Below are 15,808 nucleotides of genomic sequence, written 5' to 3'. Positions count from 1 at the left end.
AATTGTCATAAAATCGAATAGAAAACTTCATGATTTTTTAAAATAACAGAATAGTAAAATTTGATATTAAATATGAGAAAAAAATACAAATATGCAAAGTACGAATTATTATGATTATTGAACAATTTTTTCCTATTTTATATTGGGTTTGATCGAATTTGTGCTCATTCACCCATTGGTTAAATATATATCGATTTTGCGCTCCTAAGATTAGAAATGCGAAGACCCTATTGGCTAACATACCTCTATCGTCAATTTTTCAGGGTTAAAATGATTTCAGTCTCCCAGGAGGCAATCCGCAAATCCGCAATACCCATATTTTTGTGCTGCGCTTTTGTGCTTAAGAAGTCAAGACTCAAGAAGACTGCTCTTCATTCTTTAGTTAGTGAATGAAAATATCAAGGCGGCCATTATCAGATTCTATTCTCAAACATTATTAAAAAGCAAGGGACGTGTTATTTACTTTTAACTAAAGTATTTATTAAAAAAAAAATACAATACACTTTTAATAATCGAAGTACATTCTATCAAGAGTAATGTTCAATAAACGGTGCTTTCATTTTATGCTTGAAGTGAGTCAAAGCGATTTAATTGTGTATAGTGAAAGTTACATAAACTGTATTTAATTCAGTCGTTCAACTGAAATTTTCGGTAAAAGGAACAGGCCAGAATTATTTTACGTTAAGTTATTGATATATATAGACTCAAAAAAAATGTATTTTAAAAGTTGCTATAGATTAGCAAATAATTTCATACGAAATATAAGTACAAGTTCTTCTAGAATGATAATAAAAAAACAAATTTATGATTCTAATAGGAAGAAAATTCGTAGTACTACTTTATATATATCTGGACTTGGAATATTATTAGTTGGAGCTAGTTATGCCGCAGTGCCATTATACAGAATATTTTGCCAGGTGTTTTGAATTTCTTTGTGTTTTATAAAATTGGAAAATACATCTTTTTAATGTGTACAAATTATGAAACTGGTTTTAGGCTACTAGCTATGGTGGTACAGTAGGCCATGATACAAGTAATATTGAAACAATGAAACCTGTTAAGAAAAGGCCTGTTAAAGTTATATTTACTTCGGACACCTCAATATCCATGCAATGGAAATTTAAACCTCAGCAAACAGAAGTAATTGTTTATCCTGGCGAAACTGCTCTAGCTTTTTATACAGCGACGAATCCAACAGATCATCCTATAACAGGAATCTCTACATATAATGTATTACCATTTGAAGCTGGACAATATTTTAATAAGATTCAATGCTTCTGTTTTGAAGAACAGCAATTAAATCCAAAAGAAACGGTAAGAATGGTTGTTTTTTCAAGTGCAATGTTTTATTTATTACAAAGAAGAATTACATATATAATGTTGTCATGTAAAATTTTCAAAGGAATAAAATATTTATGTAATTTAATTTTTAAGGTTGACATGCCAGTCTTCTTTTACATTGATCCAGAATTCTTTGAAGATCCGAAGATGGAATTTGTAAATGAGATAATTTTAGCTTATACTTTCTTTGAATCTAAACCTGGATTGAAGATTCCTGTACCTAGTTATATAAGAAATTATGTTCAAAGTGCATGATACATTATTTAGACAATTTTTTAATGCATATTAGAAATCTGTAAATAAATATTTGTTGGTTTTAATTGATAAATATGTAACATCATTTGATCTAACTTTTTAAGAATATGTTATATTAATATATTTCTAAAATCTAAACATGACATTGACTGGATATGACCTACGTAAACCAGACACTTTTTCTTCATCTATGTAGAGAGCATCAATCTTTAATGCTAAATCTTGCTCCAAAGCATTTCTGGTTCTTAACAATCTCTGATGTTGATTTTCTACCTCCTTTAGAGCCTTATACATACGCTCAACTTGATAGTTGATATTCTCAATTTCCTTTTGTAAGCTAAAAATTGTTTTGTATAATTAGTGATAACATATTAATAATAAAGAGATAAAAAGCAAATAGAACCTTGATTGAACGTGGTCACGGCATAATTCGAAATCTGGACGATGCATTCGGGCTTCCAAACGGGTATGAGCCACTTTTAATGCATATCTTTTATCAGCAATAGCTTTTCGTGTTAGCTCCAAGTTTTTCTCAGTATCGAAAATCTCTTGTTGAACCTGTAAATTATAACTTTAATGTTTATAGTATTGTTAAATATAGAAATTTCTACCTTTTGCAAATTTTGCTGTAATTTGTTTTTAGCTTCCAAAAGTTCTGAGCTTCTTTGGTCCAAAGCATTATTTGTATTAGACCAAGTCTCCCATAATTCTTGGGCTACTTTAGTTACAAGTGCCTCTGCAGTTGTACGTAACTGGCGTGAATTATTTCTTTCAACTTGAGACCTTTGAATAATTTGATTTGTAGCTTCTGCCCAATTCTGCTGCTCCGAAACACTAGAACATAAAATATACTATAATATTTATCTAACAAGAATTTTTAACTGATCTAAAAGTTTACCAAGGATCATATTTTTCAATCCCTGCGTAGTATTGTAATCCTTGACTATGATTACTTAATTGATGGCATAACATATCAATTCCAAGTGCATTTTCTTTATTTTTTAAATCTAGTTCTAATTGATTTTGTGAGGCACGGCAGGTTCGTAACTGTAAAATAATAAAATTATATGTGGTTAAGATTTTATTTTTTACAAATAATTTAACATAGTTATAAATTGTTATTGATTTACTTGGTCTTTGCACTGGTCAAGACAGGATTCTAGCTTTTTCTTGTTTATCTGTAAAATTTCGACTTCACGTAGCAAACATTTTTCTGAATCATCGTGTACCAGTTCAGTACCTTAAAAGAAATGAGTGTATGTTATGAAACTGTTTGCAAATAGAGAATTTTAAAAACACCTTTTCTCGCTTCTCTTTGATAGAGACATTCTTCTGTTAAGTGAATAGGGCCTTCAAGATCCTGAACTGCTTTCTCTACAACACATTTTGAATTTTGTAATCTCTCTGTTTCTTGGTACAGTCTTTCTAACTCTGATGAAACTTCATTTCTCCAAAAGGTAACATCACTTATCCTTTCTCCAATTTTTCTACCAGTATCAAACTGCCATTGTTGTATTTTTTCATCTGCATCTCTAAAAATTAAGGAATAAATTACATTACTGTTAAATTATATCCATTAGAGAATACTATTAAATAACAGAAATAATTATAGGGGAAAGAGGCGCGAATAGTTACGGATGGTAAGTAACTTCGGACATTTATAAATTAGTAAAAAAGAAAGCATGTTCTGTAAATAAAAGGTTGTTTTAAGTGCTTGCTGAAATCGGGTGTTATTCAAACATATGTATAATTTAGATCTGTTATTTTTCGCTGCACTACTAAGCAGGTGCAATTAGTTAAAATAAGGCAAACATGTTTTAAATAAAAATATATTTCCTCTCATTCTAACTTATTGAATTGGTGTTCGCTTCTTATTATGTAGGAGAGAGATACGCGAAAAAAACAGACCCGGTCCCGAAATATCCGGGACTTCTTACCGCCCCTGTGGCCCCGGATACCCGTTTTTCCACTACTTCTTACCTAATTACTCTTACAGTATCATTTCTTAATCTTTCAGAGTAATGTCTGTTTGAATCTGCTTCGTTGTAATATTTAATTTGCTTTTGTATCCATTCACTGGGTGTATATCTTGTGTACAAAGCAGTTTGAAAAGCATGAGCAGGATTTTTGTGAAGTCCTGTTACAAGATTTGGGAATTTTAGTGGTTGATTACAAGAGTCTAGTCCATTGAAAGATTTTGTTATCCTGCAAGTAATATAATAAAATTCTTCTAAATAGAATCATTAAAGCTTTCAATTGAGCATAAGAAATATACAAAGGAGTTATCTGAATATTTTCATATCCTGTGTTAGGTCTCCAAGGTGTAATACATCTGTAATTGGCACGAATCGGCAATGATACAGAATGTGGTGTATATTTTCCTGAAACACTCCATGGTTGAAGCTGCTACGCAATTAAAAAATTAAAATATTTTAATTATTATAAAAAATATAACAATATAATTGCAATAGTATATATTTATTATATGACTTTTTGATTATAGTTGAGCTTAAGTTAAAGTAGTAAATGTTTCGACTCATAAAAAATTCCAAATTATGTGAAAAAATTAAAAAATAATAATTTTCTACAAAATTGATTTATCAAAACGAAGTGCTTATTCTGAATAAAAATGGCAGATGTGCCAAGTGAAGCTCCACAACGTAAGTCGATAAATATATCTGTTTTAATTTGATTTTTGTCAAAGTTAATACCTTTGTGTTTAATTAACACAGTACTATATACTACTATAATATTATACGTGACAAATTATTATTCCTCTCAATATTTTGTTATGTTAAAACTTTGAATAGAGGTTATGATTCTTTAAATTTTTCTTTGTATGACTATCTTACAATTTGTCCAATTTAAAAAAATAATTAAATATTATTTTAGACTGCCCTGGAACAGAAAGTGAAAGTGCAGGTAAAGCTTCAGCATGTGCAGGATGTCCAAATCAAAGTCTATGCGCATCTGGTGCAACAAAAGAGACAGATCCCGCAATAACATTGGTTCGAGAAAGGCTGTCTACAGTCAAACATAAAATCTTGGTTTTATCTGGCAAAGGTGGAGTTGGAAAAAGTACCATAACAACTATGGTATCAAGGTCCTTGGCAGCAAATAATCCTGATAAAAATGTAAATTTAATTAATTAATTCTAATAACTATTATTCCTTACTCTTCTTCCCATGCCAAGTATATCCAAATGATTTTCAATGTACATACTGGTATCTCTCTACTTCTGATATTTTGCAGTGTAGAAAATGATCTGGGAGAATGTTCTCCTTACATCTATAGTTATGTAGGTAATATCAGTCAGTATCAGTCTGTACCAGGTACCTATTGATTTTTAACTTGTGACAAGCAAAACCCCTGTTATATTTAATCTATGATTAAAATAATAAATAATATACATTATGTAGAAGTATGGAGCTTTTATCATGTATATGAAAATATTTAAGATATATATAATTTAATTTGTAGATTGCAATATTAGACATAGATATGTGTGGGCCATCTCAGCCAAGAGTCCTTGGAGTATTAGGAGAAAAAGTTCATGAAAGTGGTTCTGGCTGGTCTCCTGTTGTAAGTCTGCTAGTAAATCCTATTTTATTTTTACTAGTTTTGTTTAAGAAATAAAATAATTTTTAAATTTGTAGTATATCGAAGATAATTTATCTTTAATGTCAATTGGTTTTATGCTTGAGAGTTCAAGTGCTGCAGTAATTTGGAGAGGTCCTAAAAAAAATGGTAATGTTCCCTTTTTAAATAAAAATCATTTTTACATCTTAACTTTTGTCTTATTGCAGCAATGATAAGCAAGTTTTTATCAGAAGTTGATTGGGGTAATTTAGATTATTTGATATTGGATACACCTCCTGGTACATCCGATGAGCATTTATCAACAGTAAGATACATGAGACAAGCTGGTATAACAGGGGCTATTATCGTTACAACCCCTCAAGAAGTAGCACTTTTAGATGTTAGAAAAGAAATTGATTTTTGCAGACAAAGTAACATTCCCATCTTAGGTGTTGTGGAAAATATGAGCCTTTTTGTTTGTCCAAAGTGCAAAGTATGTTTTTTATGATAGACAAAAAAGTAATTGGTCGTTATATACATATTATTTATTATTCACTATTTAACAGAGCACTGCAGAAATTTTTCCTGCAACATCAGGTGGTGGTAGTAAATTGGCAGAGGAATTTAATTTAGAATTTTTGGGAACTGTTCCTTTAGATCCTCTTTTAGCCAGATATTGTGATGAAGGCAAAGATTTTATCTCAGAGATGCCAAACTCTGTTACAGTTAAGTCACTTCAAGATATTGTAAAAAGTAATTATTTGATTTATTTTTTATATTAATTAAAATATTTTTAATATTATGTCTTTTAATACTGATTCATTTTTCAGAGATAACAATAAAATGTGAGAGTGATGAAACAGTGAATTCTCTTAAGGAAGCAAAAAAAAAATAATATATTTTACACTTTACAATGAATACAATATATTCTTATAAAAAATAGATACAATGAAAAACAATTAAGTTATTTCTAATTACATTTACTAGACAATTCGGAAATTTTAAGTGAAGTCACCCGAGTACGTGTTTAGAGTGCTTTTTTTAAATTTGGATTTCTATAGGGTTGATGCGGGTATATAGTCATAACATATGATAGGTTTTAAAAGCGCCAATAGTAACGGCTTTTCTGATACTTATTATTGCACAATATCGATTTTTTAATTATTTATACCCTTCTTTGATCCCGTATTTTGTAACTCTTAATGACAATTGTATAAATATATTTATCATTGAATTTTTTAATATTCAACCAGTAAGATGAATATTGATCAGTATTTTGAAATTAACATCCATTTCAAATTACAATTACGTGGAATTGCCGTTCTACTAGTCCAAATTTAAAGCTGAATATTATTTTAAGGCAAGCAATTCTAGTCGTAAAAAAAACTAATATTCTCTTAACATAAATTTGATTAATATTTTTTACACAGTTGCTCCAAAATCTTATTAAATTAACTGAATATGTCCAGTCCTATAAGCGCTGTAAGAAAGATACACGATATGATTACTTTTAACTAAGTTGAAAAATCGCTGATTAAGTCAATTACATGGAGTAATTTTTGTTTACTTTACAGTAGTGTCTGCCATTAGATACTATTACTAATGTCAGAATTGAAGTTTTACAGTAAAAAGATGAGTGATATGGGCTGGAAGAGAAATATACACACATCACACTCCGCAAATGCAAATTTGCACGGGAGCTATTGAGAACGTGATTGTGTTTTTATTGCAAAAAAGTTCAATTCTGGCAATACTAATGAGGGTAGCTCACACGCATTTACACGGATGTGTCGTGTGGTAGAGTATAGTATCCTCACGCCTCACCCACGCTTGGCAGCAGCCACTGCTCACACGGATGGTTATGCTGTAGTGTGCATTGTGCTCACTGCAGCCACGGTGAATACGCGGCGATCCGGTATATGTATATATTCAATCAAACGTGTTGGAAATGTTGGAATATCTCGCTGCCAATACTATTTCCTATCTGTGGTGATGATAGATTGTGGGAATTCGAAACCCCTACCATGACTCTCATTCTCTGTGCTGGTATAAGGACAAGGGAGTTGAAGTGGGGGTCCTGATCTGCCACAAATCTACCAAACCAACACAAGTTGGAATATCTTCTATGGTATCACTCTACCGACTACCACACCTGTCCGTGTCTCCTGTATGTGCCCTGCTGTCATTTCTAATTGCTTCTTTTCTGATAATCGGTATGGGATATGCCAACTCACTGATTGTTGTTTTAATGAAATTTGTTGATTATCCTAGTAATATCATACATTTTTAAATAAAGTATTAATTATTTAACATGAGAAACGTAGTGATTGTTTATATGATAGTCTAAAGTATTTAAAAAGGAATACTTGCGTTACTTCTACGATGGCGAGTTCACCTCCAGGAAATAATCAGGAAAATGTCTTGAAGTTCTTAGAGTCTTTACAGAGCGACTTAAAAATTTTGTCATCAGAAACTAAGAAGAAATATCCACAGATTAAAGAGGTTAGTTTTTAATTTTTCAAGTACAACAGAAACAGATTTTAAATGATCAGTGAGGTTAGGTAATATTGTGGAACATAATAAAGATTAATATTTATCTTATATCTGTTTTAAGTCATGTGAAGAAGGGATAATAAAAATCAGGACTGTTGCTAGTAATCCTAGTACTCCTATTTATTATGTTGTTAATCAGATCCTCTATCCTTTGGTTCAAGGCTGTGAAAGCAAGGATATAAAGATTATTAGGGTTGGTATACAAAGGATTAATTATTCACTTAAATTGAATTTTATATGACAATTTTAATTGTTTCAGTTCTGTTTGGGTATGATGCAGAAATTAATAACTCAACAAGCAATAGACCAGAAGGGTGCTCGTTATATTACAGATACATTATGGTTATTAATGGAGTCAGGAATTGAAGAAGTTAAAATATTACAGACTGTAACTCTTCTACTTACTAGTAATACAGTTGTACATGGAGATACACTTGCAAGGGTAACAATTATTTATAAAAACTCTAAAGTTATCTTGAATTAAAACAAAATAATTTTCAGAATTTAGTTCTTTGCTTTCGATTACACTTCACTAAGGACAGTACAATAATTAATACAGCTGGAGCAACAGTAAGACAACTAGTTTCCTTAGTATTTGAACGTGTTATTGTAGAAAACGAGGAGAATCCAGAAAATCCTGGACAAGATGAAATTAATTTAGAAGAATTAAAAATTCCAACAAATCAACCTCCCAAAGGGCTTAGACCATGTGCAGCTGATGCCTATTTAATGTTTCAGGTATTTTAATAAATGTGACTATATATACAGGGTTTATCACTTAAAATAGTTCAGAGTATAAATGTCAGAAAATGTAGTTTCTTCATATAATTATGATAATACATTTATACTTAAGACTTTTTTGAAACCTTTTAGCAAGTATGTGCATTCAAAGATATTTAATGTAAAATTTTGATATTTTTAATAATTATGGAGATACACATGAGTGTTCTCCCATTTGCTTGCTTTAAGATATTTTAAATAGTAAACTCTACATAATAATATAATTAAATCATTATAATGTATGATATTTAATTTTATAGGATCTTGTACAATTAGTAAATGCAGATCAGCCATACTGGTTGATCAATATTACTGAAATGACTAGAACCTTTGGTTTGGAGCTATTGGAATCAGTATTAACTAATTTTTCATCAGTCTTTTTTAAACATCCTGAATTCAGCTTTTTACTAAAAGAGAGAGTGTGTGCATTGGTAATAAAATTATTCTCACCAAACATAAAATATCGAAATTCTGTACCAGCATCAATACAGCAAGCTACACCCCTTGACAAACCATATTTTCCTATTAGCATGAGATTGCTTAGGGTTGTCTCAATTTTAATACAAAAATATCACTTTCTTTTAGTGAGTATTTTAAAACTGCATTACAAAGACATAATTTAGACTATTATAATTAAACATACTTTTTGTATAGATAACTGAATGTGAGATATTCTTGTCATTGATTGTCAAGTTTCTGGATCCTGATAAACCAACATGGCAAAGAGCCTTGGCTTTAGAAGTTTTGCATAAAATGACAGTTCAATCGGATTTATTAACTAATTTTTGTGAATGCTATGACTTAAAGCCACATGCCACAAATATCTTTCAAGATATTGTCAATAGCCTAGGGGCATATGTCCAAAGTCTTTTTGTGAATGTTCAATTGATGAATCAAAGCAGCACAGGTAGAGAAATTTTGAAAATTGGCTGTATTTGTCAGATTTGAATTAGAAATTATAAAAGAAAATAGTAAAAATATTTAGTAACTTGGTCAATTTCTGCAGGATCAAATACAACAATTGCACAAGGTACAACACCATTATTCACAGGTGTGCCAATTGGTCCAGGGGTGTCTCCACAGCCAGGATTTTATTCCCGTGGTGTTTGGCTGCCGGTAGTCGCTACATTTGCCAGTGGTCAAGCAAAATCTACTTAGTAAGTTTGTCATATATTTATTTGGCATTAATAAATTACATGAAAAATACTGATGAACGGTTTTACAGTTTGGAAATGCTTGATAAGATAGAGCCACCGCAAATTCCAGTTGGATATGGAATTAGTATTGCTTATGCCTGTTTGCTGGATATAATTCGTTCCATATCATTAGCAATTAATGAAGAGAGGGAAGAAAGTGCTGAAAAAGATTACAAACCAACCGAAGAAGAGCGAAAGCTTCACGTGCAGTTAATAAATTCCAGTTGGTGCGGTTTACTGGCAGCCCTTAGTCCTCTCGTAGATGCAAGGTAAACATTTAAATAAACACTGCTCATTTATTCAATTAATTACTTTAATGAAAATTTTCAGTACCGACGAATCTGCAACTGAAAATGTTTTAAAGGCTATACAGACTTTTGCCGCTCTGTGCGGTCAATTGGATTTGCAAACTCCCCGTGATGCTTTTATTACTGCAATTTGTAAAGCATCGTTGCCACCGCATTATGCGTTAACAGTTTTATACACTGCTCCCCAAGGTATACCAACAGCTAGATCGCAAGAATCTAGTCAGTACAATTTAACGGCTTTGGGAGAGCCAGATTATAGGCAGCAAGTAGTTGCTGTTGGTACACCCTTGCCTACAGCATCCCTGCCTATTGGGGCTCACCAAGGACCTGTCATGTTAACTGCAAAAAATTTATTATGTATGCGAGCACTTTTATCATTGGCACATTGTCATGGCAGTATACTTGGCACTTCGTGGCATTTAGTTCTTACCACACTACAGCATTTAGTCTGGATACTTGGTTTAAAACCTTCTACTGGCGGCTCTTTAAAAGCCGGCAGAACGGCAACAGACCCAAACGCCGTTTTAACCAATGCTGTCATGGCAGATCTACCAGTTCTCAGTGCCATGCTCAGTAGATTATTTGAAAGTAGCCAGTATTTGGATGATGTTGCTTTACATCATTTAATAGATGCTTTGTGTAAATTAAGTCACGAAGCAATGGATTTGGCATATTCCAATCGAGTAAGAGACTGAAAATATTTCATTTAACTCATCCATTTAAATTTTGTTTGGAAGTAAGAAATGCCATTTTTAGGAACCGTCACTCTTTGCAGTTGCAAAATTATTAGAGACAGGGCTAGTAAATTTACCACGGGTAGAAGTCCTCTGGAGACCATTGACCAATCATTTGTTGGAAGTTTGTCAGCATCCTCATATTCGTATGAGAGAATGGGGTGTGGAAGCTATTACATATCTTGTAAAAATGGCATTACAGCATAAATATAACCAGCCTCTTCGAGATAATCAAGTAACTTATTTTCTTGTTAAAATTTTTTCTTACATTAGTCTAAACTAATATCTTAAATATTTCACAGAAACTGCAGGCCTTGTTATTAGGCCCTTTATCAGAATTATCTTCGGTAAGGCACGGGGATGTTAGGCAACGGCAGCTAGAATGTGTTCTTCAAGTTCTTCATGGTTCTGGTGAAACTTTGTTCCATGGTTGGCCCTTGGTACTAGGAATTATTGGTGCAGTGTCTGATCACCATGGGTATGTATAATGTATATTATTTATCTTTAACGGCGACAAATAGTAGATTTCGTATTATTTGAATATAGCACTCAGTGTTATCATGTCTGATTTATTGTAGTATTGAACATAATGAGCAAGATTAGTTAGAAATAAGTAATATTTGTAATAAACAGTGAAATCTATTAAACTAGAAAACGATTGAAAATTAGTACATAGAGATTTTATTTAATATGATAATGTATAGCAAATGCATATGTGCTATCGTCAAATAAATAATTCTATATACCTCTATTAGAGTTAAGTATTGTATTACAAAGGACAAATAACAATGATATTTCTTTTTTACGTAATTAATTTATTCCAGAGAGGCCTTAGTTCGCATAGCTTTCCAGTGTTTGCAATTAGTCGTAACTGATTTTTTACCCGTTATGCCTTGGAGATGCTTGCCATTATGCGTGGATACCGCAGCTAAATTCGGATCGCAGACGCAAGAGCTAAATATTTCCCTCACAGCCGTTGGGCTAATGGTACAAAATAATTTAAAGATGCCAAGATTCTATAGTTTTTAATCATTTCTTCTTTTTTTAGTGGAACATTAGTGACTATTTTTACCAAAATCAAGAAAAATTGTGCATTTCTTTGCGCGGAGATTCATCCGCAGTGTTTCCTGATTTTCCGGGTACTACAAATATGCCACCATTTGATAAACTTTGGATGTGCCTCTATGCAAGGCTGGGTAAATATGACTCGAATAATATTTTATACTTGAAACTTTAAAACAATTGCTTACAATTCAATATCTTTGCTTCTAGGTGATCTATGCGTTGATTCTCGACCTGCAGTTCGTAAATCGGCGAGTCAAACTTTATTCTCAACAATTTCTGCCCATGGTAGTCTTTTGCGTCAACCAACCTGGCAGGCAGTTCTTTGGCAAGTTCTGTTCCCATTATTAGACAAAGTTAGAAGTTTATCAAATTCTGCCAGTAGTGAAAAAGTCGATACGGGAGGCAATATTCTAATCCATCACAGTAGAAACACTGCCCAAAAACAATGGGCAGAGACTCAGGTACTTAAATGAAAAATAAAATATTAGATAAAATTATCAATATTATGATAAATATTGCAGGTTTTAACTTTAAGCGGTGTGGCAAGGGTTTTTAATACGAAGCGTCAACTGTTGCAAATGTTGGGAGATTTTCCTCGTGCGTGGTCGCTTCTTTTAGAATTTATAGAAAATTCTGCATTGAGTAAAAATAATGAGGTTTCTCTGGCAGCTTTGAAATCTTTCCAAGAAATTTTATATCTTCAAAAGGGTAGCGACAATGGCGAAACAGCCCAGTCCCACGATTCTGAAGCACTGTGGATGGTGGCGTGGCGAGTTTGGCTCAACATTGGAATGGAGAGTACAACACCACCGGAAGAGAATGACACCGAGCCTTATATACCATCTCAAGCTTTTCTAACAGCTCTTGTTCATATTTTTCCTGCAGTATTTCAGCATATACGAAATAAATTTACAGGAACTGATTTACAAAAGTTGTGCATCGTATTAAAAAATACAGTTGCAGTGCCGGTACATGGAGAATCCACCCCATACATCTTACCTACAATACCTGACGTCGTTCTCACCCATCTTCAAGACGGTGTTTTACATTCTATGGAGCTTCTACAAAAGGTATTCTTTAATTATATCATATAAAGTGAAAGTTTCTTAACATTATTTTGATTGTGAAATTATAGGAAGCTTTTAATGGTGCTGATAACTTAAGAACGATGATCGTTCTAATATTCCTGCAATTACTCAATTTTTCCAAACTGGCATGTCAGGCACCAACGTATGGTAAAATTCCGACGAAGCATATTTCTCAAGTCAAAGGCATATCGGTGAGTAATTAAGTATAAATTGAAATTATGAACTAAATTAATTCATATTTCGGATAATTTCTAGGCTGATTGGGTAACGATGAACTATGTTCCTTTCGGAGAAAAGGCATTGTCAATGGTGGTTAGCTTATATCAAAAAACTGCTCATGAAATGGCTGTGATTGATGGTCAAGTATTGAAGCATATCATTGAAGCCCTTCATGTGCCTTTATCTATAAAATATGCCTGCCCTTCTCCAACAACATGGAAATTAGCTGTGACTAGTCTACTTGCTGTTTTGCACACTGGATTACCATTAGCCAGAAAATATCCAGACCAGTTTGAGGGTATGTGGATGGAATTGGCAAATACATTAGACGATTTTCTATTTCCCAAAAGGTATGTATTTCATTCTTTTCATTTGTAATTTAATCAATATAATATTAACCAATTACTTTTATTCTAGCATGATACATGTAGAACGAGGAGTCGAAGAAGTCCAAGCTGACGAAGCTGTGGATTGTCAAGTTATGGAATTATTGAGAGACGAAGTATTGCCACACTCTACGCATATCCCGCATCAATTTATTTTAAGAGTAGTCATGTTGTTAAATAAAGGATCAATTCATTCTGCCACAACGACGAACAATGGTGGATATTCTTTATTTTATTATTAGAGTTACATTAATTAGAAAAGCAGTGAATTTGATTTTATGATTTCAGATAATAACGGGGATACAAAATTAAGGGAAGAATTCGCTAAAACCTGTTTCGAGACTCTTCTACAATTTTCTCTATTAGATGGCTTGAATAACGAGTCCGGCGATCCTACAAAAATAGAGCATGATGAAGGCGGTGTTGCTGGTCGATTAGCCGTGACTGCTTTACTTCATAGATTCCAAGACGTATTGCGACGATATATCGAGAGCGAAAGGAGATCTGGAAAATGTCCTTTGCCCAGGTAATCGTGTACAAACAATCTCTCTCATAACTAATATCGGATATAAAGCTGTTTGGGATATTTATTATAGAACCTTTTTCTAGGTACAGGCTTTCTGAAATATCATTTGTTCTCAAAGCTGTCGCTACGCTCGTCGTTTCGTTAAAAAAAGCACCGCCCAATAAAGGTAACTAAGACAATTGAATTACATTTATCAATGAATACTGAACAAAATATTAACTTTATTTGTACCCTAGTTGAGAGATCAGTATGGGAGCAATTAATAGGACTGTATCCCTGTTTAGTGGAATGTACAGTGACTACAGCTTCTGGCCAGGTTTCGAGATCTTTAAGAGAGGCTTTACTTCAATATCACGACTTGTTAAGACCACCAGCTTGCAATGCAACATCTAATGGCGTTTGACCGATAAAAATTTTCATCTAAAATGCCAATATGTAAAACCTTAGAGCATGAGGTAATATTCTTTACATTGTACGTTAATTTTCCTTTGCAACTAGACATCTTTTGACTTGCAGAATGCAAAATAACTAATCTAGATTGCGATTATTATGTAAATAATAAATATATAAAATCCAGTATGTAATTTTTCACAAGTACAAAACGGAATATCAAACACTGTTTAAATTAAAAACACTGATTATTTCCTTGCAAATGAAACAGTTACTAGGATTTATATGCATTAGAGGCTCGAGTTTTTAACGATTTTCATGCAATTTTTACGTGCATGTTGATTAACCAATGCGACAAGGAAATAATTACTTTGTTGCTTACCACTGTTTTCTACATGTATATTGTTTTTTAACAACGCAAGAGACTATGAAAATTAGCCACAGCTTTGCATCAAGAGGAATCTGATGATCTTTTGCGTGTTGTCACTCTAAACTTTGCTTAACGTCAAAGAGGTGATTGGTATTTATAAAAAATAACACTGTTATTCTGCAAGTATATGTACGAAAGAATGCTGTATATATTTCTGATTGATGTGTTGATTTTACTACTGTAAATATACAATGAAGTAGATACAATTTCTTTAAATTAAACCCCCCAATGAGTTTATAAATAATTTGCTTTATCATGATTACACTGCGTGAAACAGTAAGGCGAGTATTGTAATAACTGTAAATAAAATTGATAAATATAAATGTGCATATAATATAGAGTAATAGTTATACAATAAATTTATCCCTCGAATATTTTCACAAAAAAGTTCTTTTTCTCCCTACATCAAGAAAACAAAAATGTTTAATAATTGTATGATTAACATTCATAGGGAAAAATTAAAGTAGTGTACATACATGTATGATTTTACAGGGCTCACAAACATTACCGTAATATTGTTAGGTAGATTGTGTTCCTGAGATCGATCTCTCTATAAACCTTTAAAGAGTCCCATATAAATCATGGTACGATGTTAATTATAGGTGTTGCAGAAAAACTTTAAATCACGATATCGATTTTAATGGGATTTAAAGTGGTGTAATGAGAAAATTCTCAGCGAACATCTCCTTTGGAATGTTGCGGTAAACCATTAGTCATATCTAATATTTAAATGCAAATAGATGCATGCAATGCATCGCTATGTTTTTCTTAAAGCATCGAAAATAATGTGGCGAAATATTTAATCTGAATATTATTTTTTTTTACGTTATCATGATAGGGAATTTCAAAGATTGTCTGATATAGGTTTACGTATCTCTTAACAATATAATATTCATTATTTACAACTAAATAAGATGTCTTACATTTTTTAATTAGTTTGTTCGGACTATAATATTAT

The 15,808-nt window shown here is 32.2% G+C and overlaps 4 protein-coding genes across 6 annotated transcripts; 3 read left to right on the top strand and 1 right to left on the bottom strand.

Moving 5' to 3' along the window:
• Nucleotides 1–250: 250 nt before the first annotated feature.
• Cox11 (Cytochrome c oxidase copper chaperone COX11) lies at nucleotides 251–1,669 on the top strand. The gene is made up of 3 exons (XM_066745087.1): nucleotides 251–917; nucleotides 997–1,314; nucleotides 1,435–1,669. The coding sequence occupies exons 1-3, from the start codon at nucleotides 714–716 to the stop codon at nucleotides 1,594–1,596; spliced, it is 684 nt and encodes a 227-aa protein (XP_066601184.1). The 5' UTR covers nucleotides 251–713; the 3' UTR covers nucleotides 1,597–1,669.
• On the bottom strand, nucleotides 1,583–5,042 carry LOC136784438 (tektin-3-like). The gene is made up of 9 exons (XM_066745083.1): nucleotides 4,772–5,042; nucleotides 3,872–4,002; nucleotides 3,577–3,804; nucleotides 2,896–3,128; nucleotides 2,727–2,836; nucleotides 2,495–2,643; nucleotides 2,208–2,430; nucleotides 2,000–2,154; nucleotides 1,583–1,933 (listed from the first exon to the last, which is right to left on the bottom strand). Exons 1-9 carry the CDS (start codon nucleotides 4,814–4,816, stop codon nucleotides 1,723–1,725), a joined length of 1,485 nt encoding a protein of 494 aa, XP_066601180.1. The 5' UTR covers nucleotides 4,817–5,042; the 3' UTR covers nucleotides 1,583–1,722.
• Nucleotides 3,662–6,142, top strand: Nubp1 (NUBP iron-sulfur cluster assembly factor 1). 2 transcript variants are annotated; one of them, XM_066745084.1, is made up of 8 exons: nucleotides 3,662–3,807; nucleotides 3,909–4,256; nucleotides 4,489–4,730; nucleotides 5,077–5,178; nucleotides 5,253–5,343; nucleotides 5,403–5,668; nucleotides 5,742–5,928; nucleotides 6,006–6,142. In XM_066745084.1, the coding sequence occupies exons 2-8, from the start codon at nucleotides 4,226–4,228 to the stop codon at nucleotides 6,068–6,070; spliced, it is 984 nt and encodes a 327-aa protein (XP_066601181.1). In that variant the 5' UTR covers nucleotides 3,662–3,807; nucleotides 3,909–4,225; the 3' UTR covers nucleotides 6,071–6,142. The 2 variants fall into 2 exon arrangements, with proteins under 2 accessions (XP_066601181.1, XP_066601182.1); XM_066745085.1 differs by having other exon boundaries at nucleotides 3,690–3,803.
• A 1,401-nt stretch (nucleotides 6,143–7,543) lies between these two features.
• On the top strand, nucleotides 7,544–15,214 carry mon2 (Mon2 homolog, regulator of endosome-to-Golgi trafficking). 2 transcript variants are annotated; one of them, XM_066745081.1, is made up of 21 exons: nucleotides 7,544–7,677; nucleotides 7,790–7,921; nucleotides 7,988–8,170; nucleotides 8,230–8,466; nucleotides 8,769–9,092; nucleotides 9,163–9,415; nucleotides 9,515–9,665; nucleotides 9,734–9,973; nucleotides 10,035–10,695; nucleotides 10,769–10,981; nucleotides 11,049–11,224; nucleotides 11,571–11,733; nucleotides 11,795–11,942; nucleotides 12,019–12,272; nucleotides 12,333–12,881; nucleotides 12,947–13,090; nucleotides 13,155–13,468; nucleotides 13,536–13,720; nucleotides 13,793–14,030; nucleotides 14,120–14,196; nucleotides 14,267–15,214. In XM_066745081.1, exons 1-21 carry the CDS (start codon nucleotides 7,558–7,560, stop codon nucleotides 14,431–14,433), a joined length of 4,929 nt encoding a protein of 1,642 aa, XP_066601178.1. In that variant the 5' UTR covers nucleotides 7,544–7,557; the 3' UTR covers nucleotides 14,434–15,214. The 2 variants fall into 2 exon arrangements, with proteins under 2 accessions (XP_066601178.1, XP_066601177.1); XM_066745080.1 differs by having other exon boundaries at nucleotides 14,114–14,196.
• The last annotated feature ends 594 nt before the right edge of the window (nucleotides 15,215–15,808 follow it).

Source organism: Prorops nasuta, unplaced genomic scaffold, assembly GCF_024137725.1.
Source record: "Prorops nasuta isolate Cenicafe-Biocafe unplaced genomic scaffold, Cenicafe_Pnas_1.2 PNAS00053, whole genome shotgun sequence".
In the NCBI taxonomy this organism is placed as follows: Eukaryota; Metazoa; Arthropoda; class Insecta; order Hymenoptera; family Bethylidae; genus Prorops; species Prorops nasuta.
The sequence above is the reverse complement of the archived record's forward strand: the minus strand, read 5'-3'. Positions and strand labels throughout refer to the sequence as shown.

Excerpts from the sequence above, each read along its gene's own strand:
- LOC136784438 (XM_066745083.1), bottom strand. The coding sequence starts at position 4,816 with ATGTACATTGAAAATCATTTGGATATACTTGGCATGGGAAGAAGA. Across the intron at positions 3,805-3,871 it reads AATATTCAGATAACTCCTTT|CAGGATAACAAAATCTTTCA; the intron begins GTATATTTCTTA and ends TTATATTACTTG. Across the intron at positions 1,934-1,999 it reads CGTGACCACGTTCAATCAAG|CTTACAAAAGGAAATTGAGA; the intron begins GTTCTATTTGCT and ends AACAATTTTTAG.
- Nubp1 (XM_066745084.1), top strand. The coding sequence starts at position 4,226 with ATGGCAGATGTGCCAAGTGAAGCTCCACAAC. Across the intron at positions 4,257-4,488 it reads GCCAAGTGAAGCTCCACAAC|ACTGCCCTGGAACAGAAAGT; the intron begins GTAAGTCGATAA and ends ATATTATTTTAG. Across the intron at positions 5,344-5,402 it reads GAGAGGTCCTAAAAAAAATG|CAATGATAAGCAAGTTTTTA; the intron begins GTAATGTTCCCT and ends GTCTTATTGCAG.
- Cox11 (XM_066745087.1), top strand. The coding sequence starts at position 714 with ATGTATTTTAAAAGTTGCTATAGATTAGCAAATAATTTCATACGAAAT. Across the intron at positions 918-996 it reads TATACAGAATATTTTGCCAG|GCTACTAGCTATGGTGGTAC; the intron begins GTGTTTTGAATT and ends AACTGGTTTTAG. Across the intron at positions 1,315-1,434 it reads AATTAAATCCAAAAGAAACG|GTTGACATGCCAGTCTTCTT; the intron begins GTAAGAATGGTT and ends TTAATTTTTAAG.
- mon2 (XM_066745080.1), top strand. The coding sequence starts at position 7,558 with ATGGCGAGTTCACCTCCAGGAAATAATCAGGAAAATGTCTTGAAGTTC. Across the intron at positions 7,922-7,987 it reads AGGATATAAAGATTATTAGG|TTCTGTTTGGGTATGATGCA; the intron begins GTTGGTATACAA and ends TAATTGTTTCAG. Across the intron at positions 14,197-14,266 it reads AAAAGCACCGCCCAATAAAG|TTGAGAGATCAGTATGGGAG; the intron begins GTAACTAAGACA and ends TTTGTACCCTAG.